Below are 27,143 nucleotides of genomic sequence, written 5' to 3'. Positions count from 1 at the left end.
AAAAAATAAAAATAGTAAAGTGACAAAATGCTTTGAAAATATGCATTATCATACAGATACACAGCTCAGAGACCAACCTAGGTATCTTTCTGTGTAGTGTTGTGAAATGCCCCTGGGTATCACAGAATGAGCTTGCATTTGACCTAACGCTGCCTCGTGCTTTCCGCAATTGAATAGCAAGCTACTGTGCATTTAGCATTCAGAGCGAATTTTTAGAACGCTTTGCCAAGGTTTGCATGAAAGAACGATCAGCCTCTCTTTGTATCCTGCCAAGAAACAGTTTAAGGCTCTCATCTTAGGCTGCACTGCTCTGGGCAATTAGGTAGAAACTCCCCTGCTGACACTTGAGACTTGAGGGTAATTGCCAGCAGGCGCAGTGGGCATAAAGGGGGTGGGAATGTAAAAAACACCACAGGAAGAAGTGATGCTGCTAGAAAATTAGGCCTGTTTTTCAGAGACAAACTACACATTACGCCAATCGCATAGTGTGCAGCTGAGGTTTATCTCTTTTTTACTTTCATGTAAGTGCACGTGGCCCCAATTTGGATTGGGACCACCATTTTCCAGGAGGGGAGGATTAAACTTTCCCTCATCCATTTCCCCCCCCCCCCGAAATCACACACACACACATACACACACACGTAAGAAGGTTAAAAAAAGTATTTCTTGGAGTCAATTGAGTTCCCCCCCTTTTTCTTAACCCCCCCCCCCAAATTGTGGAATTTGGGGGACTAAATGGGTGTGCGTGGGGGGGAAGGTTTAATTCTCCACTCCAGGAGCATGATGTTTCTGATACAAATCAAGGCTGCACAAGGTTACATGAGGGTAAATAAATTGATCAGATTCAGCTGCACGCTATATTGGGATTGTGAACCTGTGTCTGAGATGTGTAACTTCAGACTGCAGGTAGGGGCTATATGTCTGACTGCTCCTCCATACAAAAAAAGAAGATATCCTTGCACAGAGAAAATTAGTCATCAGAGAGAAGGGTTATAGTTATGTCTGCTCCCTGGAAACTAGTTTCCTGTATCGGATTTTTTGTTTTGTTATGGAAAGAGCATTTACCATGCCTTATCCCAGGGATCGCCCTGGGATCATCCCTGTGCACAGGGGATCCCCAGGGCAGGGAGGGATGATCCCTCCATTTCCCCAGAATTACTAGGATGGCTTTTAGCCCGATTTTCCCCATGGTCTCGGGATCGTCCTGAGACCGCGGGAGGTGTGGGTAGCCATCCTGGTTTCGTCCCGGCTCCTTGTGAGTAAACGTACTCCGTGCCCATCATGGCACTTCAGGCGCTCTGTGCCCATCGGGGGTGGGGAGGGGAGTTGGATCATTTTGGGGTTTTTTACCTTGAAATTACCTTGAATTTTACCTCGTGCGCTCCAGCTCTTCTTGTTGTTTTAAAAAATGGCCGCCACGATGGGCCTGATGCCCAGGATGTTGCGTGGCCCATGTGGACTGACGGGGAGGATCTCGCAATTAGAATATCGCGAAATCCTCCTCGCTCCCTCCGTTGGTGTAGACATGCCCTATGTGTAGCCTGAGATGCTAAACTAGATGTGATTCTAAATACATCATTACAGAGCCTGTTAGTTTGGTTTCTTAAGTAAAATCAGGCGGTTCTTAAGTAAAATGAGGTGTGGTGGGACCTGAATTTTATTGGGACCATAGCACGTGTTTAACCTTTTCTCCTCCTGATGAAATACTGATGAAAATCATTACCCTACACTGTTGTTAACCCAGGAAAAAAACACCACTCTCATTGGTGTCACATCTATTTTGGGCTCCCAGACAGAGATTTTCTTCCTCCATGAAAACTAGGCCTTGGGGAAGCTCATTTGATTAAACTTTTGGCTTCATGGAGGCCCATAACTTGTGTCTCAATTTGTACCTCTTCAGGTGAGTACTGCCTCAGTGAGAACTTTATCTTTAACCAAAAAATTCCTACTTGGCCTCCGAAAAGACGACCAGCGAACCCACACTGTCTACAGGGAGGGGAGGGAGCGAGCCACGCAGCGAAAGAGGCAGATGAGAGGGGTGTTTTGGCCTTTATAGTCAGCTCCCCCTCCCCTTGCAAGTGGCGCCAACGGAGGCAGCCAATGGCTGACCTCCCCGCCTCATCACACCACCCTCACCCGCAATTAGCCTCCCCATGCCCATGCTTTGCCGGGCATGTGGTGGTAAGGCATTTCAAACTGCTGTCTTTTTAGGTGGGTGCCTAGCTATTGAAGACTTTTATGTTTTTAAAAGACTGAATTGGATAATGCAGAGTCCCTCTCTTTCTTTGTACACCAGTTTCTTTGGCCCATATAGTTTTAAACATTTAATTGCCCCATTTGAGAGGTTAAATAGCCACATTTGGTTTCATTTTGAAAATGCAGATACAAATTAACTTTAATTAGGGGAGCTTAATTTAACTGCGAGAGCATCTTGTCAGAATTTATCCATTCCCACACAGAATTTATAGCAGAGAAATTGTGTTAGCTTCCCAGTGTTGTAGAACGCGGAAAAAAGAAAAGCAAAAAGACAGAGGGGCCTTCTTTACCAAAAGAGCTAAAAGAAATTAACATAGAGAATCGATCATAATTTCAAAAATTATGTTGCAATCTTGCAAGACAATATGGGAGGTTTTAAAGTCCCTTCACTGAGCAATAGAGAACAGAATAGAACACGAGACAACAAGAATCTGGCTCCCGCTATGTGGATAATTCTTTAGTATATGTATATCTTGATATTCTTTTATTTAATATGGAAAGTGTTTATAGATATAACATTTGGAGACATTTCTTCTCACAGACCCAACAGGCAGTTCAAGCTATATTAGAAGTTCTGGGAATTAGGTGAAACCAGGAAACTAATCCCACACTATAGCTTGCTGTATAACTTTAAAGTCTACCACATTCCCTCAGTCTAGACAACTTGTTCCTGAGTGAAGCCCTAAGGCCAGTTTTCTGTGCTTCCAGATTGTTGTCCTGTCTGTTTCTGTTCAGAAGCTCACAAACACAATGCTGTTGTTACCTTGCTACTGGTGTTCAGAGGCATCCTGCCTCTGGTTCTGGAGCATAGTATATAGCTGTCACGACTAGTAGTTACTGAAAGCCTTAGCCTCAATGAATTTGCCTAATCCTCTTTAAAGTTGTCTGGGTTGGTGGCCATCATCACATCTTGCGTAGCAAATTTCATAGCATAATTGTTGCGTGAAAATAAAATACTTCTTTTTGTTTGTCCAGTACCTTTCAGTATTCAGCATCATTGGATGACTCGGTTTCTAATATTATGAGAGAGAGAAAAAAAGTCTCTTCATCCACTTTCTCCACACCATGCATAATTTCACATACATCTATTATGTTCCCCTCTTTTTCTAACCTAAAAGCTCAAAATTTGTAAAGTTTCCTCATGGGGAATTGTTTGACTTTCCTTTTTGACTTACTTTTCATCAGTCCTCTCATTTTTGAGAATTTTCCTCCTTTGAATTCAAATGTGATTGAATTGGACTTTACAGTTGTCAACCTACATATATGTTGGATTTGATAGCACTCTGGTTGCTGGTCAACGACACTTATAACTTGCATCAAGTGCTGGGTGTCATCTAGGATTAAGTTGAGGGTTGCTTCCCCTCAACATAAAACTGGTTGGTTTTATGAAATTTTACCTCTTTGTCATGACAAAAAGCATTCACCCAGTTAGTGTGAGAGTAGGGTAGACCTGTTAGTCTGTTGTAGCAAAATAGCAAATCTTCTTGTGGCACTTCAAAGTCTTACAAATTTATTATAGCGTAAGCTTTTGTGGCCCAGATGCCTTTCTGATTTGTTACTTGATCCAAGAAAATAAGCCTGCTACAAAATAAACAAACAAAAAACTATCCATAGATTTTGCTCACAGGTTTCAAGGTGGAATTGATAGAATTTAATGTTAAGTAAACATTGGCCATTTCTATTAGATCCTCTATGATTACTTGTCTTTTTAATAGCTAACTGTACGCTCAGTCTTTTTGTATGTAACTTTTGTCAGAATGGTCTATTGACTGCAATAAGTTGTTGTAATGTTAAGTAAAACACAAACTGAGAGTTTTGCCCACTTCCATTGACTTCCCCAAAGAAAAACTGGAATTGACCCATGTTTGTGGTAGTTCAGGTTAATACATAACAGCATTTTCCATTGCGCATCTACCCTGGAGGTTTGTTCTGTAATCTGCAATCGATAGTTCTCATTCAAGGTCCTGAGTCCCTTCTGTCTCACTCTGTATATTTCCATTGTTTTATTTTTATTTTCTAGAGAAAGAATAGGGGATGATGGAAATCGTTCCTGTTTTTAGCACATTTAATGACAATGCTTATTTTGACAGACCATCACAAAACGGCTATGCGTAAATCGGATTCTCCAAAAACATTTAAATCTTGTAACTTTGACGAAAAGAGCATCATGCTGTAATTCTGATTTGGTAATGGATTGGCAATGATGTCTCTGGCTGATGCTAGATGAGGGTTTAGCCCGGTGCGAGGCCCAGGCTCCCTGCTGTGCATGCAGATGACGCACAGGGGATCCCGGGGTCGGGCCAGGCTAAACCCTCCCTTGACCCGGGATAACTGGATCCACTTTTGGGCTGGTTTTTCCCACAGTCCCGGCCTTAGGTCGGGTTGAGGCCGGAACCGTGGGCGTGTGGACCGTTCCGCCGCTTTTCCAGGCTACCGCACTTACGTGCGAGTAGCCAGGAAAAGCGGCGGATGGGCCACAGCGCTCTTGCCCCCCATCCCCCGATTCCCCCCACCTCCCCTGGCCTTCGATCCCCCCCTCCCCCCATGTCCCCACCTGCTATTTGCCGCCGATGTCCCCAGCTGCCGTGTGCTGCCGCCGATGAGGACGATGTCCCCAGCCGGTGTTTCCTGCTGTCGTCATGTCCCCCGGCCTGCAGGCATCACAGGCAACAGGAAACGCCGGCTGGGGACATCGTCTTCATTGGCGGCGGCGGCGGCACACAGCGGCTGGGGACATCGGTGGCAAATAGTAGGTGGGGACATGGGGGGGGATCGAAGGCCAGGGGAGGTGGGGGGGCTTTTTTTAATATACATATACTTACCTGGCCGTTGGTGCGCTCCTGCGCGCGTGGCCGCTTTAAGGCGGGGGGAATGGAGGACGCGACGGGGCTTCCCTCGGCCCTGTCACGCCTCAGGTGTAGACGGGGCCGACAGGCCGCACTACTTCTAGCGTGGCCTGGCCCCTCCTCACCGCCGGATTTGGCGGTAGGTCTAGCAAGGCCTTCTATTATTCTTTGCAAGAAACTGCCTCATTTTAAAGTCATTGAATACAGGATACAGCATGTCAAGAAGGTGTTATTTACGAAGGAGGGGAAATCGTAGGGAGTGGGGAGGGAGGATAAGGACAGAGGACTCGAGGAAAGGAATATGTGGGCTGAAGGAAGGAATTCAATATAGGAATAAAGTGAACTGCTGTCTTCTATAGACAACTTCCAGTAAGTCACTGCTGTGACTATAAATGGTATAGGAGGAGATTGATGGCAGCTAGTTTGTCATTCAGTTTATATTTTCCTCCTTATTCCATTGAGTTAAGAAATCCTTCACCACATTGACTATATCTTGAAGGACACAGATGTGCTGGGCCATATGTTTGGGGCATTGAACTCTGACACACACACACACACACACACACACACACACACACACACGCCATTTCTTATCTGGTAGAATTGCAAATACTAAGGTGAGCACATATAAATGTTTACAACCAGTTTCCCATAGCTTTTCCCCCAAGTTGACTTGCTCTTAACATCCAGGATTCCACAAGCTAATTACAGTGCTGGCCATCTGGATTTCCCCTTTCCCTCCATAGGGTTGGGGAACTCTCCAGAACAGATTTAGGGGTGTGAGAGAGGTGCAGTAGAGAGGGGAGCAATTGGGAAATGCGAGCAGAAGTTGGATTTAACCCCACTAATTCTAATTTCCCCCTTCTTTATCATGATGGAATAGCTAGGGTGACCATATTTGGGAAACCAAAAAAGAGGACACCTAGTGTGTATGTGGGGAAGCAGCTTTCTGAGTCCTGCAGAAAGTACGTTATTTCCCCGCCACCTTAAAGAACCCGATTGGAGTGGAGGAGGGGAAAGGATTTCATTCTGCACCACCACCATCCACTCCAATTGGGGCCTTTTCTATAATGTCCACGAATGACCCACTTTCCCCTTTAAGACCTCAATTGGAGCTCGGGGTGGGGGAATGATGTGCCTCAAGAAAGCATATCATTCCCTCCTGCCATGCTAATGGCAGCCTTAAAGGGGAAGGTGTGTCATTCCAGGACATTATTGAAAATTATAGAAAATCCCCCCTGACACCATGGAAAGAACAAAAACCAGGACAAATCCGGGGAAATCCTGACAGTTGGTCACCCTAGAATAGCTGATTTTGCATACCTTCTTCCTTGTATGCAAACCAGTCTCTTTCTATTGGGGTGACGCCAGGTAAAAAGAGCTTTAAAAAAATCCTCTGTGTGGAGCAGTGGAGGCTCCATCAGAATTCTTCCTGTTATACACTTTGGCTGCTCACTCCTATGAGGGGGCCAAGATGGAGGCAATTGGAATAAGCAGCTGAGGTAAGTAGGAGGAAGGCTTTGCCAAAGGCTTCTGTTCCTGTTCACCTAAAAAAAATAAATGGGTTAAAGATCCCTCTGGTTCATGTGGGCAACACCCCCGTTGTTCGACCCTTCGGTGCTTGGCCATTCAGAGTTTTGAATTCCATGTTAAATTAGTTGCTGACCAGGCTGTAGACCCAGAAGCCATTACATAAGCATTGGAATTGTAGTCTTTGCAGGCAGAAGAAGTAATAGGAAGTTATAGAGCCCTGAGGCTTTGATACTGCAGACCAGAGGTAGGTAACTTGGTGCCTGCAGATGTTTTAGACTACAAATCCCATAAGCTCCAGCTAGGATGACCAATGATGTTGCCTGCTCCTCATTTAGACATCAGATAATGCCTATTGGTGGAAGAATCCAGTACACAACACCAAGTCTGGAGCTAGCTCCTGTGGCTGTGTTTTACTCAAATATTTTATCACATAAGAGTAGAAACAGAGTAAGAACTATGTATCTTATTATTATTATTATTTATTTATTTATATAGCACCATCAATGTACATGGTGCTGTACAGATAACACAGTAAATAGCAAGACCCTGCCGCATAGGCTTACAATCTAATAAGTTGTAGTAAATAGGGTGACCATATGGAAAGGAGGACAGGGCTCCTGTATTTTTAACAGTTGCATTGAAAAGGGAATTTCAGCAGGTGTCATTTGTATATATGGGGAACCTGGTGAAATTTCTTCTTCATCACAACAGTTAAAGTTGCAGGTGCCCTGCCTGCTTTTAAATCTGGTCACTCTAGCATAGCTCCTGCACCTTTAATTGCTGTGATGAAAAGGAAATTTCACCAGGTTCTCCATATACACAAATGATACCTGCTGAAATTCCCTTTTCTATGCAACTGTTAAAGATACAGGAGCCCTGTCCTCCTTTTCATATGGTCACCCTAGTAGTAAACAATAAAGAGGGAAGGAGAATGCAAACAGGCACAGGGAAGTGTAAACAGGCACCATGTAGGGTGAAGCTAACAGTATAGAGTCAGAACAAACTCAATATTTGAAGGCTATAGGGAAAAGAAAAGTTTTTAGCTGAGTTTTAAAAGCAGTGATTGAGTTTGTAGTTTGTATCTAAACAGTCTTTCTCATTCCCCTCCCCTGTATGTGTCAGTGAGTTAGTTTTATTTCATATAACCATACGTTCTTACAATTCACTAGAAGAAAATGAACATGCTAATCAGATTAATTTAGTGTATGCAACTTTTTGGCAGCAACAGTAAATATGGCTACTTGATTAGTTACATGAGGTTCTGCATCCACAAGTAATTTACACATTTGCTCAAACAAAGTTCTATCAGATATTTTTTTTCAACAAAGGCTGAACCCCCCCCCCCCCGAAACCAGCATATAAATCATGAAAAAATATATAATAATATTTGCTATTTGTGGAGCCCCGGATATACAAAGAGGCTGAAATATGGGAACATTTGCATACCTCGCTTCCTTATAAGAAGGCATAGTCTGTTAACATTTCCATAAATGCTTTTCTTAACTCAAAAGAATGGATTAAAATAATGAGAGGGAGACGGAGATCTCTCACAATTAGAGTGAAGGTACCACCTACTAAATCCATTTTGTTGAATAATTTCCAAATCTTTGTTAGCATCCTGTGAATATAACTGATCTGTAATTTTCACTCTCAGTTCACCTAAATAAAAGGAAGCCAACTAAATAAAATGAAAGGTTTTTCTCACTAGGAAAATATGGCTAACTTATTGTTCTTCATCTGCTATGGGCATGTCTAGACGGAATGATACCCCGGGGATCGTCCCTGTGCTTCCACATGATGCACAAGGGATCCTGAGAGCAGGCAGGGAAGATCCCTGCATTTCCCCTGGGATATTGCCCTACACTTTCCCCCTATTTTTCCCCGCAGTCCCAGGATGATCCCAGGACCGCAGGACGTGTGGGCGGCTGTCCCAGTTTGTCCCAGCTCCTTGCGAGTAAATGTGAGGTCCCAGAGAGGCCCACCTGGCGCCTACACTGTACTCCTTTCGTCGCCAGCTTAAGACCTTTTTATTCTATCAGTATTTTAACACTTAATTCTAATTCTGTATTTTAATCTTATATCAATTTCTGCTGTGTGGTTTTATCCTGGTTGTGCTTTTTATACTGTATTTTGTATTTGTGTTTTTAGACTGTTGGTTGTTTTATTATGGTTTTAATTTTTGTGAACCGCCCAGAGAGCTTTGGCTATTGGGCGGTATAAAAATGTAATAAATAAATAAATAATAAGGAGCAGGGAAACGGGCATGGGGCACGGAGCTCTTCAGGGAGGGGGATTATTATTATTAGTAGTAGTAGTATTTTATTTTTTAAAAAACTACCTTTTGCGATCGAGCGCTCGTGCGCTCATATTCAATAATAGTTAAAAAAAAAAGTGGCGGGCACAACGTCCTTTTCCTCCTGGGACGTCGCGCGCCGCGTGTAGACTGAGGGGGAGGATCTCGCGATCACTGCCGGTAGATCTAGACATGCCCTAGGTCATGCCCCAATCTCCGGTGTGTTGCACTTTCAATGCTGCCACTATTATCTCCAGTAGAGGAGAGAGAGAAATGGACATATATCATTAAAAAATATATGTAAAATGATTTCCATGCTCCTAGCTGGGAAGGTGGCTTCTGGGTTTGAAAAGGTTTGAAGGTTTCTGGTTTATAACTTAGGCATGACTGTTTGCTCAAGGATAAGATTCTTAAACAACAATAAGAAAATAAGTCCTGGATGTTTTTTCTTTCTTTCCAGATAACGGCTCTGGGTCTGGAGAAGGAGGTAACTATTGTTCTTTCTCATCATTTGTGTGAATGCTGGATTCTAGCTTCAAATGTTTATATATGTTGCTGTGTACTTACTTTTTCACACATGGCTTCTCCGTTTTGGCTTTATTTCTGTTAAATAAATCATGACACGGTGTAATATGTCATGTGTTGTTGTTCATCTGAGGTTGTATTTACCTAATTTTTAGACCTGCTAAGGAACAGATTATTGTTATTATGTCCTGATATGTAAAATCATACAATTCCAAAAGGGTGTACTTTCTTTTTTACATGACTGTATGTTGCTTTTCATTGGCACAAGGGGTCTTCAAAATGCTTTTGTGAAATTCATCCATTTCCTTAATAAAATAACATTCAGAAGTGGCCTTTTTAGATTGTGATCTAGCTAAAATTAAGTACCTTTGTAGGAAATGAAGCATGTGCTTAAATCACTTCCATTAACATCAATAGAACTTAAAAGTGTTTTTCTTTGACTGGATCATGGCCTTTGTTTTTCTGTCAGTGATGCACTAATTACATTCACTGTACTATAAACCAATCTCCAGTTGGATCGTGGGGCTGGGGGGAGGACAAGGGACATGCACGTCCCTGAGAACACGAGGGGTGCCACGATTGGTGGCACCCCACCCAGGGACAGAATGTCCCTGTCCTGGGAAATGCGTGTGGAGCCCCTGATCGCTCCACCCCACCAAGGGATGGCCCTGCCCAAGCGCTTCCTGGGACAGGATTATTTCCCATGCCAATAGAGGTGCACTGGGCAAGAGCAGCAGGGATTTCTGCTGCTCTTGCCTCGCGACTCTAAACATGGGAAATAATTCACAGAGCCCGCCACATAACACGATAGGCAATGGTTGTGCAGATAAACAATTCTGCAAACTGTTGGTTATCTTCGTTGGTTATTTCTGGAAAATAACTAACAGTGGCGTGGTTTCCCCCCGACAGATGACATGTTAGTCAACGAAGGACCGTTTAAGCAACAGTTAAATAGTCCCCCCTTGACTAATGTGTTGTCCGAACTGACTCAACAACCGAGGGTTGCTGTGTTGTGTGAACCCAGCTGTGCTAAGTAACCATGGTTTGTTAACCACAAACAACCCACATCACAACCCAACAACAAACCATGGGTTCTCTTTGTGGATTGTTTGTGGTTAACGAACCATGGCTTGTTAGTGTGGCCCACGTTTCAGCAACAACCCACATTCAAACTTTAGTGTTGTGTGAACCCAGTCAATGTCTTTTGCATGGCAGTGCTAGGAGCCCTTCATATGGTAGCACCCTTGGTGAGTGAAGTATATGAAGGGAGATAGAGAATCTCTACATAATTGCCCCATGCAAGGAAGTTATGTTTCTCTGGATTGGGAGTTATGTGGTAGTTTGGCAGCTGGTTCCAGTAACCTGGTTGGCACTCCTTCCAGTCCCTCCTTTACCCAGGACATTGGGGAAGGACTGTAGGTCAGTGGTAAAGCACATGCTTTGTATGGAGAAGGTCCCTAGCTCAATACTCAGCATCGCCAGGTAGGGCTGGAAAAGCTCCTGCCCGAAACCCTGGAGTGCCGCAGCTTGTCAGTTTAGAAAGCACTGAGTTAGATAGACGATTGGTTTGACTCAGTATGAGGCAGCTTCTTATGTTCCAGTTTTTGGGAGGTATGTCCTAAGGCCCACGTCTTAAGTGAAAATACATTCATGTAACCTCTAGTAGTCCAGCTGGTTGTTTCAAAGACGAGCAATCAAGAGACAGTGGCGAGAGACAACGATTTCTGCAAGATCCTGTCGAGTTCAGTTGGATCATCAAGACCAGCTGGCATTGTCCAGATATTCTAAGATGGGGGTGGGCAATCCTCAGGCTTATGGGATCGACTTTGGTTTTTTTTACTAGAGCCCCAGGATCCAACTAGGTGCAAATGATATACTCGTAGCATTAAAAGAATTCTGCAACAGGAATTTGTTTTGAGTACAAGACCTGAACAGAGTTCTTCTGCACAAAACCCACTCTTGTTTACCCCAAGCTTTCTTCATTTGAATAGTATAATTTGGGTAGGGGGTATTTTGTTGTTACTATTGTTTAAAAAATTGGGAGTCAGAAATCCTTGCTGATCTACTGCAAATCACCTAGAGATCAACCAGCAGATCCATATCTGCCTTTTGCCTACGAGTGCTCTAAGGTGCAGCAAAACCAATGGAGCTGTCAGATAAGACCAGCCACACGTAATCTCCAGATTGATCCATGCAACAGTTGATGTCCAAACCTAACCGTTTTATATGCTATTCCAAGCACAGAGCAGGAGGGAACACAGTACATCAGTGCCGCAGACGATCTCAGAGAAGGGCACAAAATTATATTTTGCTTAGGCTATGTAGGACAGTGTCCCTATGTAGGACAATGTCTCCACTCTTTCCCCCCCTCCTGCTGTTATTTTTGTCTATTTTCTTTCAGTTGGAACTGCTTTTAGACTTACAAAGAATTGTGGCAACATCATGATATGGATAGATGTCCTCTGGAACACTAATCCTGGCTTAGCGTTACGTTCAAACTTGGACCTTTGTTTAAAACAAACTCTAGTCAGTTGCTAAACAAACCAACTTCAAGCCATAGATTTCAAAGCTGGCTTATTAAGCTAACTAAAGTTTGTTTTAAATCAGAATCTCTAGTTTAAACGTACTGGTAAGATGGGATTCTTTAAAACTGAAACTAAACTTTGCCAAATCCCTCCTCCCAGTCATGTGAAAGGAGGAGAGGGGAGTGTGAGAGCCTGTCACTTTCTCTTAGGGGGAGTCTACACCAGCTGTTTTTTGCTTGACTGTATTGCAGTCGTCACTAACGGGCCACATGACGTTCACCTGCTCTTGCGCTGATCTTGGCTTCAACTCTGTTTTCCCGGAATATTCCTGACTGCTTTTGTTGTGGTTTTTCCGGCTCTCTCGCATCCATTGTGAAGAATGTTTGCGGGGTGCCCCCCCCTTTACGAGGTCGTTACTGTTTGCTGCAAGTTCCAGGCTCTGAGGACAGCCAATAAGTTGAGAGGGGTGTTTGCGTTGGTATCAGAGGTGTGCAGGACTTGTCCGCCATTTTCACCACATGTTTTGGATAGGTATTAGCATGTTTTACCGCCATGTGTGTTGTTGTTTTAATACAAACGTATCTCTGCACGGGAGCGCATATTCGACAGAGTTCATATCCCCCTCATGTGTTGCTGCACATTTGCGCTCGTGTGCATACCCGATGAGTCATTAAAACAACAACAACTCTGCCCCATACCCATCTGCCTGGCCTTACCCATTTGTACCGATATACATGTGCAATCACCATAACGGGGAACATGCGCTCCCACAATGGAACTCCTGTAATTCCGGTAACCATCGGTCACATGTGCCCCGTGACCACCAATCACAGAAGTAGGGGAAATTTGGAAGCAGCCCTCTTCTGTTGCGAAAGGGCTGCAGGTGTAGATTAGGCCTTAGACTCATTCAAATTCATCCATGTAGCTCTAAAGCATGATAGAACATTATGTGTGAACCAACTCTGACTTTTCACCAGCCCCACAGCTATGAAAGAGAAGGCCCCTGTGGCTTCTCCTGCTCTATTCATCATCCACTGCTGTTGTCCACTTTCCCACCGAGCAGGCAGCTGGAGAACATGAGTGATGGGACCAGGGGGAAAGCAGGAGAAACCTCAGCTGCATCCTCTTTTACAGATGCAAGGCTGAATCTCTAGGATGTGACCTGGCAGCCCTATCCCGTGCTGCTTCAGTGGAATATTGCCTAATTGCCATGCCACTTAATTTCTGTAACACTAACCACAGCATGTGCTTGTTTACCTAAACAAAGTTTGAATTAGGTACTTAGAAAATATTCCAGATTTAATTGCAGACAGATGGTAATTGATCAGCCTAGGCTTTCAAGCTGGGGAAATGACATGCTTGCAATACAGATAGTCATGTTAATTATTATTGAAATAATTTGTTTAAGACCCACTCCTTCTGAAATTTGGATTCTAAAGTATGGTGGTGAGGAGAGTCTCTGGCAGATTGTTTTTGGTAATTAATACATTGATAATCAGCATGTGCTTTTCAGCTGACTGCCATCTGTCTGTTAACACTCAATAGGTACAACAATTCCTTGTGGCTGTTAGAGGTTTAGATTGACATATTTCTAAGCCTATCTATCTATCTATCTACACATAGGCTTAAAATTGTACCTTTTTTGATGAGTTGTTCGTATCAGATGCAGAATTATATTAATAAAATATTATGAGTCTCACAACCAGTGACACTTGTAGCAACTTATTTAGGTTATTTATTTCTTAAACTTTATATATTCAGCTGATGTAGCATAGTGTCTAAGACAACAAATCTGGAAGCTGCTAATTAAAAAAAAATAGTCTGCTTCAAACACAGTAACAATGTGATCCTGTACATGTTTAATCAGATAGGTAGAAGATTTTTGTGGAATGTGCACAAATCACTAATCATGTACCGCTGTCTCTGATAATGTGCAGAGTGCCTTTGCCCCCAATTTAAAGTTTCCCCCCTTTCATCTTTAGTTTGTATACATCCCTTGGCTTTGTACTCATACATTATACGTTATTTTATTATAGCTATTATGTCATTATATAATTTATAGCATACTTGGTATGTGTACTTTGAGGTTCTACTGATTTCAGTGGGAGAATTGACCACATGCTTATTATACTGTTGAATCCAATGAGATTTAAAAGAGCTTAACTTCAGCTTGGTTGTGCCCTACATTATTACTAGTTAGTATTAGAAAACAAGTTAAAGGGTAACTAATGCAAAAAGTGTCTGCTGATTTTTCACAATAATATTCTGATGTTTTGACTGTAGTGGATTTTGGTTTTTTGTATAACGATCAATTTACAGCAATATATGCATGGGACCTATTTCTGGTTTGGTACATCTTCATTCTGAAACGCAGCTATTTTAGATATTTAGATTGGGTAGCTGCTAACATGCAGCTTTTCCATCTAAAATGGCAAAATGAAGATAATGGTGAGAGCTGGTACAGCACAGTGGATAAAGTGTTGGTAGTGCTCTGAGGAGCTTTGAACTCAGCTTCCTTGCTCAGTCATGAAGCTCACAGCAGCTGTCCTAGGTTGGTTGCCACCTCTCAGTCTCACAGGGTGATTATAGAATTAAATAAAATGGGATGATCCAATGCAATCCACTCTGAACTTCAGAGTAAAAGTGGGATATAAATGTGATCACTAAAATGAAAATGTGTTCCTTATTTTTTTTAATATTCAGTTGATAATCCTTTCTGTTGACATTATCTTATTTTAGAGTATGAAGGATCCGGAACTGAAGTTAATAGAAAACATTCCAAGTGTGGAGTTTGCAAGTATAGGGCTGAGTGTGATGAAGATGCAGAAAATGTTGGGTAAGTACTGCCTTCCCACTCCCAAAGGAACAGGCTGCCTTCACTCAATAGCCAAAATGCCCAATGACAGGAATCCCAGCTTTTGCCTCCAGTTTGGGAGAAAGTAAGTGCTGGAAGAGAGATCCATCCACTGAAGATCATAGTCTGTCTTCAGCAGTTCATTGGCAGTAGTTGCAACAGTGAGGGACTGTTCCATGCATGCATGCACAAACAGGGTAACAAGTGAACTGGCCTCAAGCCATGAACTTTTTATAAGCCTTTGGATTCCCTCATGTTGAAAAGAAAGTAAGAAAAGGATTAAACTGCAGTTCTTAAAAACATGAGTCTGGAAGGCAGAAAACGACTGGGTTCACACATCACAATAAGCGCAATTGTTTATTTTTGTAAATAAGGCATGTTGGTTTATTGTATCATTTGTGAGTGATTTCCCCCAACCACAGTGGCTTATTTAGCAAAACTAAGCCACCCTGCTAAGCCATGGTCTGTATTGAGGTTTATTTAAACCATTGTGGTTTATTTGGTCATCTGATGTTCTACAGTGGCTTAGTAAGAGTTGCTTGGTAAAAATGGTCAAAACCACTGCCGCTGCTCTGCTCCAGCCAGCACGTCTCTGTTTCCGAGATCTGCCTAGCAACAGATTGCACTCTCCACATGTCTTTGCCCGCACCCCTCCATCGGCGATGCAGTCTGCAAACTGCCAAAGTGTCAAACCCCATGTTCTCTACAGAGAGGCATAGCCATGCAGGGTTTTTAGTTCTGCCTCAAGTGCCTTCCTACTAGAAGAAGGTGTCCTTGAAGTTTTGTCCTGTTCCTGCAAACCTCCAAAGGTTTAGAGCTGTCATCCCCTTTTTGGCATGGGGACATAGCAGTGCAATCTTTTCATTGTGCATTGGGTGCTTCTCCGCAAGAGGCACCTGGCTCCAGTGCTGCAAACTTCCAAGGATTTAGAGCCACCACCCGCTTTGTGGTGCGGGTGGACAGGGGGAAAGTGCAGATTGCTAACCATTTAAAAGAAACACAGTCTGGCCGGCTCTTATGCACCAAGGAGCAGCATAGCATGAACTCCCTAATCAGAGTTGCTAGATGCTGGAGAAAATTCTAGTTCTTCAGATGGCCATGCTACAGAGCACTGCAGGGTGGGGGGAGGAGAAGTGGAGATGTGGGTGGGCCGGGCACAAGGGTAAAACATGGTGGGGGCCATGGGGGTGCTCAGTGATGCTTGCATGGGGTGATGGCGGTGGGGGTAAGGCTCGACGCTGGGGTGAGATTGGCAGCGACAAGGCAGAGACAGAAGACGCCTCTTAGTGTGCAGCTGGCCAGTCAGAGGAAGGAACGTGATGTAACTGCAGTGTGAGGGTCGGTGTCTTCTTATGTCTCTGCCTTGTTGCTGCTGATATCACCCCTTCCCCCAGTGGTGCGCTCTACAAACTCCCTAAGTGTCAAGCACTTTTTTGAGGGCAACGTGGCAGCTGTGAAGGGCTTTTGCCATGCATCAGATGCATCAGCATGGGGGACACCTGTGTGTGTGTTTTGGCTCCAGTCTTCCAAAGGTTCCATGGAACTACAGCCCGCACCCCCATTTTTTCCTTTCTGATCATTTTTTCATGAAAAAGGAAAGTCGTGCAGTTAACCAGTACAGCATTTGGATGGTCCCCATGAGGAGATGCCACTTATAAAATTTCACCCCTTTCCAGCGAAAGGAGTTCGTGCCCCCTACCCCCCTTTGAGTGCACGAGGGCAGGGATAAGGGAACGGCTTTGAAAGGGGGCTGGGAAGCAGGCAGTGGCGGTGGGAGGAGTGGGGTGGGAGCAGGAAGGAACATCTTGAGAATCGGGGCACCGCTGGTTGGGTGGGGAGCAAAAAACAGCTAACAATTGGCAACGCACCAATAATGGCAGGGATCTGGCATAGACAGGAGACATAAGAATATGCCCTTAGCCCAAGACAGGCCAATCAGAGAGATGCAGGTGATGTAGCGGCCGTCAGGGGATGCCAGGTTTTGGCTCCCATTATATTTTCGAAGTGCTCCTTGTGAAAATTGGGGTGGGGAGGCAAATCCAAGCCCCCCTCAAGGCCTGAGTTGCCCCAGTAATTCTTGGGGGGGGGCTAGGATAGCTACCCCCACAATTTGCAGAAAAAGAGGGCTGTGCACATTAAAAGAAAAGCTGAAAATCAGAGGGAGGTGTGGGGTGAGGTGGAGGTGAGAGGGTGACCTAGAGGATGGACCGCGCTGCACTGAGTGCAGTGGGGATTTTAGGAGTGGGATGCTTGCCTTCCACCCTGCTCTTAAGCAAGCAAACAAAAACATTTTCCCCATGTCCACAAATGGGAAAAATTACGGGGAAGTGCAGGCAAGGTTCCCAGTCCTGTTTCTCCCAGCTCTGATCAGAGTTTTGCTGTTGCCAAGCGGTTCACTGCCCAATGCCCATTATTCACGCTGGAACACCAGACAACACGCTAAGCCGCCATGGTGGATAAAATAAACCTCACTGCAGACCATGGCTTAGCAGGGTGGATTATTTTGGCTAATTAAACCACCATGGTTGGGGAAAACTGCACACAGATGACCTGATCAACCACCGTGGTTAATTCAGAAAAATAAACCACATAACGTGTCATGTGTCAGTTGCAAATATCTTACCTACCAGACTTTGAGGTCCTCAGGTTTTGTAACCATTTCCAGAGACAAGACATGTTAATCTATTCCAGCAAAAACAACAAAGAGTCTTCTGGCACCTTAAAGGCTATTGCATTTATTCTGGCATGAGCTTCCATAGATTATAGCCCATGCATGGAGTGTTACAGAAAAAGTTCCAGGTTTATATATGGTATAAATAGTGGGTGACCTGTTTCATTCATAATTTGTTTCATTTTGGTTTTCTTTTGTTTATCTCTCCCCCCCACCCCACCCCACATCTTTATTCCAATGTGGTTCCTTACAGAGTTTTCAGGAAATATGTGCTAATATCAGTACAGGAATATGGGATGAGACACAATGAGGGCACATGTGCTGCTTAAAATGGCAGACTGAGATGCCTCCTTGCAAGCAAAACTATTTGCAAGGATGCCCGTAAGCCTACTGTTCTGAAATGAGAAGTTGAAAGGGACAATGCTCCTCGTGATACCTCCCTAGACACTTCATAGAATAGTAGAGTTGGAAGGGTCCTAAAAGGCCATCAAGTCCAACTCCCTGCTCAATGCAGGAATCCACCCTAAAGCATACTTGACAGATGGTTGTCCAGCTGCCTCTTGAAGGCCTCTAGTGTGGGAGAGCCCACAACCTCGCTAGGTAACTGGTTCCATTGACGTACTGCTCTAACACCCAGGAAGTTTTTTCCTGATGTCCAGCTGGAATCTGGCTTCCTTTAACTTGAGCCCGTTATTCCGTGTCCTGCACTCTAGGAGGATCAAGAAGAGATCCTGGCCCTCCTCTGTGTGACAAACTTTTAAGTATTTGAAGAGCCCTCTTCCATCTCCCCTCAATCTTCTCTTCTCCAGGCTAAACGTGCCCAGTTGTTTCAGGCCACAGCTAGACCTAAGGTTTATCCTGGGATCATCCAGGATTCGCCCCTGCCTGAGCACTGGATCCCCTGTGTGTCACCTAGATGATGATGATTATTATTATTATTATTATTATTATTATTATTATTATTTATTTATTTATTTATTTATATAGCACCATCTATGTACATGGTGCTGTACAGAGTAAAACAGTAAATAGCAAGACCCTGCCACATAGGCTTTTGTTGTTTATTTGTTCAGTCATTTCCGACTCTTCGTGACTTCATGGACCAGCCCATGCCAGAGCTTTCTGTCGGCTGTCGCCACCCCCAGCTTCCCCAAGGTCAAGTCTGTCACCTCCAGAATATCATCCATCCATCTTGCCCTTGGTCGGCCCCTCTTCCTTTTGCCTCGATAAGGAGGGGAAGAGAATGCAAACAGGCACTGGGTAGGGTAAACAGGCACAGGGTAGGGTAAAACTAACAGTATAAAGTCCAAACAGCATCAAGTTTTAAAAGCTTTAGGAAAAAGAAAAGTTTTTAGCTGAGCTTTAAAAGCTGCGATTGAACTTGTGGATCTCAGATGTTCTGGAAGAGCGTTCCAGGCGTAAGGGGCAGCAGAAGAAAATGGACGAAGCCGAGCAAGGGAAGTAGAGGCCCTTGGGCAGGCGAGAAACATGGCATCAGAGGAGCGAAGAGCACGAGCGGGGCAATAGTGTGAGATGAGAGAGGAGAGATAGGAAGGAGCTAGACCGTGAAAAGCTTTGAAGGTCAACAGGAGAAGTTTATATTGGATTCTGAAGTGAATTGGAAGCCAGTGAAAAGATTTCAGAAGTGGAGTAACATGGTCAGAGCGGCGAGCCAAGAAGATGATCTTAGTGGCAGAGTGGTGGACAGAAACCAACGGACTGATGTGAGAAGAAGGAAGGCCAGAGAGAAGAAGGTTGCAGTAGTCCAACCGAGAAATAACCAATGCATGAACAAGCATCTTGGCAGAAGAGACAGACAGAAATGATCGAATCCTGGCAATATTATACAGGAAAAAAACGACAAGATTTAGCTACTGCCTCAATATGAGGAATAAAGGAGAGCGAGGAATCAAATATAAAGCCAAGACTACGAGCTTCCTTGACTGGAGTAAGCGTAACATCATTGACAGTAAGAGAGAATGAGAGATGAGGAGAAGGTTTAGGAGGAAAAACAAGCAATTCAGTCTTTGCCATATTAAGTTTCAAACGACGATGAAGCAACCAAGCTGAGATATCTGAAAGACATGCCGAGATACGATCGTGAACATCAGGAGAAAGATCCGTAGATGAAAGATATAATTGTGTATCATCGGCATACAGATGATATTGGAGGCCATGAGATTGAATAAGCTTACCCAAGGGCAACATGTATAAAGAAAACAACAACAGGCCAAGCACCGAGCCTTGCGGAACCCCTACTGAAAGGGGAAAGGAGGAAGACGAGCTGCCGTTAGCCAACACGCTGAAAGAGCGACCCGCTAGATAGGAGGCAAACCAGTTATAGACAGAGCCACAAAGTCCAAGGTCATGAAGGGAATCTAAGAGAAGATCATGATCAACCGTGTCAAAGGCTGCAGTTAGATCAAGGAGAATAAGAACAGAATAAAGGCCTTTAGACTTGGCAGTAAGGAGATCATTGGTAAGGGCTGTTTCAGTGGAATGCAAAGGACAGAATCCAGATTGAAAAGGATCCAGAGCAGAGTTACTAGAAAGAAAGTCAAGACAACGAGAGTAGACCGCACGCTCCAGGATCTTTGAAACAAAAGGCAACAAAGAGACAGGTCGGTAGTTAGACAGAGATAGCCTATCAAGAGTAGGTTTCTTGAGGATGGGAGAGACTGTAGCATGTTTAAAAGCAGAAGGAAATGAACCAGAGGACAGAGAAAAATTAATAATATGAAGCAAGGAAGGGAGGATAGCAGGAATAAGATTTATAAAGACGCGAGAAGGAATCGGATCACGAGAACAAGTGGAAGGCTTCGAAGAGCGCAGTACTGTAGACAGTTCATCAGCTGAGACCGAAGGAAACACAGAGAAATTTGCAGGAGGAACTAACAGAAGAGGAACAGGAACTGGAAGAGGAGCAGAGCTGGCCAGATCAGAACGAATAGTTTGGATTTTAGCATTGAAAAAAGAGGCAAAGTTATTAGCAGACAGAGAGGCGGGGAGAGATGGCGGATTAGGCTTCAGAAGAGAATTGAAGGATGCAAAGAGCCGCTGAGGATGCCTAGCATTTGACTGGATCAACGTTGAGTAGTACTGCTGTTTGGCCAGTGAAATGGCAGAAGAGAAAGAGGAGAGTACAAATTTGTAATGGACAAAGTCCGCCCAGTCCCTGGTCTTACGCCAAAGGTGTTCAGCTGCCCGGGAACAAGAGCGAAGGTAGCGGAGGAAAGAGGTGAGCCACGGTTGGGGTTGAGAAGGGCGAACTATCCGAATTGTAGATGGAGCAAGATTATCGAGAGTTGAAGATAAGGAGGAATTAAAGGAGGAGACAGCTGAGTCCAAGGAGACAGCGGATAAGACAGAAGGAAGAGAGGAGGCTAGAGACTGAGAAAAAGCCTCATAATTGATAGATTGCAAGTCACGACAAGAGCGAGAAGCGGGACGTGAAGGAGGAGGATTGTGAGTAATATTGAAAGAAACTAGATGATGATCTGACAAAGGAAAGTCAGCAGTAGAAAAGTCCAAAACAGAGCAATTCCGAGTGAGAACAAGATCCAGACAGTGTCCAAGGGAATGTGTGGGTACATCAGACCAGAGCTTAAGATCATAAGAGGAAGATAGGGAGCGAAATCGTAGAGCTGCAGCGTCTTGAGGGTCATCCACATGGATATTGAAATCACCCAAGATAAGAGTAGGACAGTTATCAGAGAGGAAAAAGGACAGCCACGAATCAAAATCAGAGAGGAATTTTGAGGATGAGCCTGGGGGGCGATACAGAACTGCAATCCGCAGTCGCAACGGAGCGAAAAGCCTCACCACATGTGCCTCAAAGGAGGAGAAACAATGTGATGGTGGAATGGAAAGAGGCTGGAACTGGCACCAACTAGATAATAAAAGACCCACAGGTTTGACCCCTGGACGATCCAGGGATAAAACCTAGGTCTAGCTATGGCCTCAGTCTCTCTTCATAGGGCTTTGTTTCCAGACCCCTGATCATCCTGGTTGCCTAAGAAAGCCAGTACCTGTTGAAAGAGTTATTGAGTTTTCTGTGACAAAAATCAGGACAGCATCCAGAATGAGATGAAGACTGCACCAACTATTCCCACACTATCCTGGGACATTGTAAGGGGGAGGGGGGAAATAAACAGTTGGTGCCAGAAAAACCCTCATCTCTCTCTCTCAATTCATGTGTTATGGAGCCTTGTGTGAATGGCAGTTTCTTCCTTCTTTTCCCTGCATAACTGGTTTCAGATATGAGAACTGAAATATAATGGGGTGGATCTAGAGTGGCACTTAGCAGAGTTCAGTTTATGCTGGAGGAAAGGAATCAGGAAGCAATCTTCCTGATTCTGTCTTCCCCCAGCATTGGGGGACCCTCCGGAGCAGCATGAGAAGTCACACAGGGGGCGGCAAGAGGAAGGAGGAAACAGCAAAGTTCACCTCCTTACCTGCTTCCTCCAGTGAGGAGCCTGTGCTGGAACCCGGTGCTGTCTGTGAACGGAAGCAGGCTTTTTGTTCATGGAATGGCAGGTCTGGGTCCATCCCATTGTCTGGAAAAACCCTGATAAAATATGTTTTCATATTCTGTGTCTGACAGATGTCAAATATAGATCTCCCTGCTTCCTGTGGTCTAGATGCAGGAGCATTTTTTTTTACCAAAACTACAATGCTTGGAGAATTAAGAGACAAAGACTTGAATTTCACGCCGGCTGCCCATCTGTCTTTAGAGAATGCCATCTTTCCCACATTGCATTGAAGCGTGCAACCATTATGATGGAGTCACCTCAGCTGGGCATTCTGGGGAAAAATATCATTGCAAAAGGTTGCAAACTTGCATTTTTCACCCCTAGCAGTATTCTGTAATTACACTGTCAGAGGTACCACTGTCAGAGGCAACACATTACGTTCAGCACAGAAATATAAACAACTTTATCACGTCTATTATCTCTGCAGATCTTTTGTGTGTGTGCTTTATTTTAATTTTTATTGGGTTGATTAAGAGAAAGAAGTGAATTTTGAGCAGGTGGTTGTCATGAGCTACACAGCACGGTTGGCAAATTAACATTCAGATAGATTCAGATTAGTACACTTTGTGACGTTCCTGCATATAAATATGTGAGCGAATCATGCTGAGAAAACATAACTAAAATATAATTCATTCTTGGTTTTCCATTTCATGTATAAATAAATAACAGATAATATAGCTTCTGGGAGAAAGGAATGAGCTTATATAAAGACTCTCAAATACACAGAAGCATTACAAAATGCACAAAGACTCTCAAGTTACATATTAATATGCTGTTATACTTCACTATTTTTGGTTATAAGAACATAAGAGCCATGCTGGATCAGAACAAGGTTCCATCTAGTCCAGCATTCTGTTCAGATAGTGGCCAACCAGCCCATGAAAAATATCTTTACAAAAAATATTTTTGTAAAGATACTTGTGGACATGCGCTCATGTCCACAAGTAGGACACGAGCACAATAGCACCCTCTTGCTCATGTACTCCAGCAATGGGTGTAAATAGGCATCGAACCTCTAGTATTGGAGGTAGTGTGTAGCCATCAGGGCTACTATCCATTGATAGTCTTATGCTCCATGAATTCGTCTGTTTCCCTTTTCAAGCTATCCAAATTAGTGGCCGTCGCTACATTGTGGTAGCAAATTCCATAGTTATGGTGAGAAACATATGAGAGAGGCAGATAAGAGAAAGCTGATTTTAAAAGGTACATGAAGAGCTGATTCATGTATCACATTTATTTACAGTGCAATCTTCCACATATTGTATTTTATATTATGGTTTTATACTGTTGTTTTATACTTTGAATGTTTTTAATTTTTGTGAACTGCCCAGAGAGCTCCAGCCATTGGGCGGTATAGAAATGTAATAAATAAATAAATAAATAAATAAATAAATCGTTTACTCAGAAATAATTCCTGTTATGTTCTGGTGGGGCTTACACCCTGCTGAATGTGTTTAGGGTTGCAGTCTCAGTTTGGAAGGAAAAAAGAAGGCTTAATAGTTCAGTCCCCACCTGCCCCTCCCAACAGCACCCTTTTGTCAGCCCACACAACGATTCAAACCACAGCATGCATCAGAACCGGACAGCTGTCTGCATTTCTCGGGTGTAGTCTGATAATGAAAACGAGGGAGTGAAATCAGGAGAGGAATGTTGCCACCAAAGGTTTGGCTCCTTGTTCCTGGCCAAGAATTTAGCCTCATCTTAACCTCATGTACTCAGGCCAGCTGCTCATTAGGGCTGGGAGGGTGCCATTTGCAGTGGAGAAGCTTTGGGTGGGTGCTTTCCTTACCCTCTGGTTTTTCCATGCAGCTCCCCTGCCAGCTGATTTCCCCCCACATCAGGTCCCAGACTTCAGATTCTTCCACAAACATTGTAGCAGATAGATATCAGAAAAAATCCTTTGCTTTCCTAGTGAAAGAAAAATAATAGGTTGAATCCAGGCTTGGTTGTGCTTAAAGCAGACCTGTTGAATCAGTAAGACTTAATTTAGTCATGACTAGCTGAAGTGCCATTGATTTCAATGAGTCTCCTTGAAGGATGTCAAAGTCTGGATCCAGCCCAATATGTTGAACAAAGGGCAGCAGCCTGTTTTAGCCTTTTTTGCTTCTGGTATTCAGAAGAGGCAGCTGCAATGATTGGGTGTGTGTGTCCCTCTTAGCACTCTTCTCCCGCTGCTGTGTAGAGGGCAGAGGAAAACACAGGCTAGGGCTGATCTCCTATGTTTTCTGGTGGGCAAGACAAATGGCCAAAGAGTTGATATTTCCTACATACTAAAGATTGCTTACTTGTTGTGGAAGATGAAGTAGAATATGCCAATGACAGTCTGTTTGGAATAAAACCAACTAAAACATTTTTTTTTAAAAAAGAGTGAAGAAAAAATAGAAAAGCCAATTTAGATTGTACCCGGTTATTCTTACCTGGCTCTTTTAAAATCCATAAGCTTATGAACACACAAGTAGGTATAGTTATGGGCATTTAAGTCCCACTTGCCCTGATCTACGTATCTTCAAGCATAGTATCATTCTCTGAAATATGATTCAAACATTACCATCTCAGGTATATCTGCTCCCACACTTGCTCTAATAACATGTGAAGCGAGCAGTTCATTTGCACGGGGACTGTTAATGATGTGTTTCTTTCAAATATTTGTAGAGCAGCATGGGAGGAAACATAAGAATAAGCTGACTCTCTCCTTTTTCTACACAGAACAGGTGCATTCTATGAATTATGCTTCCTAGCAAAAGGATGTTTTTACAGTAGGGAATGAGTTACTTACAGGTACTTCCCTGTTGTCATAGCCTAGATAAACACATGTAATTTTCCTAGTGCACACTAAATTTGTCAAAGGAATTTGATTTGTTATTTTTCAAGTGCAAGGAGGATTGTTTAAATATGATTAACATTATTAAAGGGACCAGGAAGATAATTATCTGGATTTTTATTGCTGAAACAAATGCCACTTGATATAGATTTGCTAAAGCATTATAGGAACTTAAGGGCCACTGAGATTTGCTTTGCTTTTTGCATCTATATTTCAAAAGCTATTTGTGCCAAAGATAATTTGATTTCCCCTCCTCCCATGTGTGATTTTAGTATACCCCTGGAACTTTAAGAAATGGCACCAAATCTTCCTATCACATTGGTGAGCAGACATGCAATGTTAATCTGTTAAGTGCTTTGTGCATACTTTGGAAGTTACATTGCCAGCCCCAAAAAGATGTAATAGAAGCAGAAGGCATTTACGCCTGACTGACTTGAAAGTCCTTAAGTTTTCAAAGAAGCATGAGTTTCTCTCCCTCTTTCTCCCTCCCTCCCCCCCTCTCTGCCTCCCTCTTCTTCTCCACCCATCACCCCAGATACTACTTGGATACAAAAGCTAAAACAATACCTATCATCCAAAGAATTATACCACAGTTTCACATGCTAAAGGATATTTTGGGCTTTGTGTTTCTCAAGCAGCGGCCTCCCATGCCACTCTGTAAAACCATTTATGAAAGTGAGGAGACTTTCAAAAGTAGTTTATGGTTATGACATGGGAGACTATAGTTCAAAGAGAACTATTTGGCAAATCCAAATGTCCCACTAAGCATACACGTCCAAGCCCAACCCTCATTTGATAGTGCAGCCATCAAGGGGTGAATGTGTATATATGAGCCAAGCTGGAGATATATTCTGTAATGGTGGGAAACTCCCTCAAATTTTGGGATAGTGCTGCCTATAAAATACATTGACATATGTACATGTGGTATCCATTCAGAGATCTTCTCATGTAAAGATTTCCCTACTGAAGAGATTAGATGGGTTCTGTTAGCTTTGACAACATTAATGTTGTAAACCGCCCAGAGAGCTTCGGCTGTGGGGTGGTATCTAAATGTAATAAAATAAATAAATAAATAAATAAATAAATAAATAAATAAATAATAACCCATTAGGAGGTAAGGTGTGGGCGTCATTGGAAGTGCCCATGATGCTGCATTGAGATTGAGACCCCTCTGATTCCGAATAGCCTACTCCCCCCTCCCAACTGCACACATCACCTATTTATTTATTTATTATTGCCTTTATATCCCGCCTTTTTTCCTCCAAGGAACCCAAGGCAGCATACCTAAACCTCCTCCTCTCCATTTTATCCTCACAACAACAACCCTGTGAGGTGGGTTGGGCTGAGAGTTTGTACTGGCTCAAAGTCACCCAGTAGGTTTCCATGGCTGAGTGGGGACTAGAACCCAGATCTCCCAGCTCCCAGTCCAACACTTCAGCCACTACACCACACTGGCTCTCAAAGAGAGGGCTAGAGATCCAAATGTAGTGGATAGACTATTGCAGCCTATTGGATTGAAACAAAAATCCTCCTGAGATCAAATTCCTCCTTATTCGTGAAACTCACTGAGTGACCTTCAGCCAGATTACTTCCCTCCTACCTTAATCTACCTCACAAGGATGTTGTGAGGATAAAAAGGTTGAACACTGGCCTGAACTGCTTGGAAGTTAGAATAGAATGCATATAAATACATTTCTGTTGGAGAGATAATCTCTTCAAAGGCAAATGTCTTCCTCCCAAGGTTCATGAAGATGAGCAATGCAGCATCTTCCTTGTGTAGCTAGTGTGACCCCCTCCAAGTGGGCATCTGAACAAATTATGCTACTCTGCTTAGTGACCTGTTCTTTCCAATTACCCTTGAATGACACTGACAGGGTTGAATGGCCCGGCTAGATGCTCATGACTGTGGATGTATCCATGGCAACACTTGGGATGGAACATCACCTCTCTCAAGGCAGCTTTGGTTTCCTACTGAGAGAAAGGAGCCAATCCGCTAGTCACCAGCTAGTTTGGTTTTAGGATAGCCCACTGTGGAAATTCTACATTACAGTGCCACAGTATGTAGGCTTCTGTCTTTATAGAGGAATGCAAGGCTGTATCTGTCAAATCTAGTCTAAATATTTTCCATTAGATCAGTATCTACTGACCTTTTTTTTTTCAATTGAGCAGTGGTCAGCAAAATTGGCCCCATCCACTGATTCATTCCCTCACAAGTCACATCATGGGGAAGGGACTCCTTAACCTCATTTCTCCCACTGTGAATAGCAGCAGAGGCTTTGGCCCAAAC

The 27,143-nt window shown here is 43.5% G+C and overlaps 1 protein-coding gene across 1 annotated transcript in view; it reads left to right on the top strand.

Moving 5' to 3' along the window:
• TMEFF1 (transmembrane protein with EGF like and two follistatin like domains 1) overlaps positions 1-27,143 on the top strand; it is a 105,679-nt gene that overhangs the window by 54,568 nt on the left and 23,968 nt on the right. The window contains exons 4-5 of the mRNA XM_063130219.1: positions 9,389-9,415; positions 14,718-14,814. Of these exons, the coding sequence (XP_062986289.1) occupies positions 9,389-9,415; positions 14,718-14,814 (124 nt within the window). The remainder of the gene's footprint in view (positions 1-9,388; positions 9,416-14,717; positions 14,815-27,143) is intronic.

Source organism: Elgaria multicarinata, chromosome 7, assembly GCF_023053635.1.
Source record: "Elgaria multicarinata webbii isolate HBS135686 ecotype San Diego chromosome 7, rElgMul1.1.pri, whole genome shotgun sequence".
Classification (NCBI taxonomy): domain Eukaryota; kingdom Metazoa; phylum Chordata; class Lepidosauria; order Squamata; family Anguidae; genus Elgaria; species Elgaria multicarinata.
Note: the sequence above shows the minus strand (reverse complement) of the source record. Positions and strands in the feature narration are given on the sequence as shown.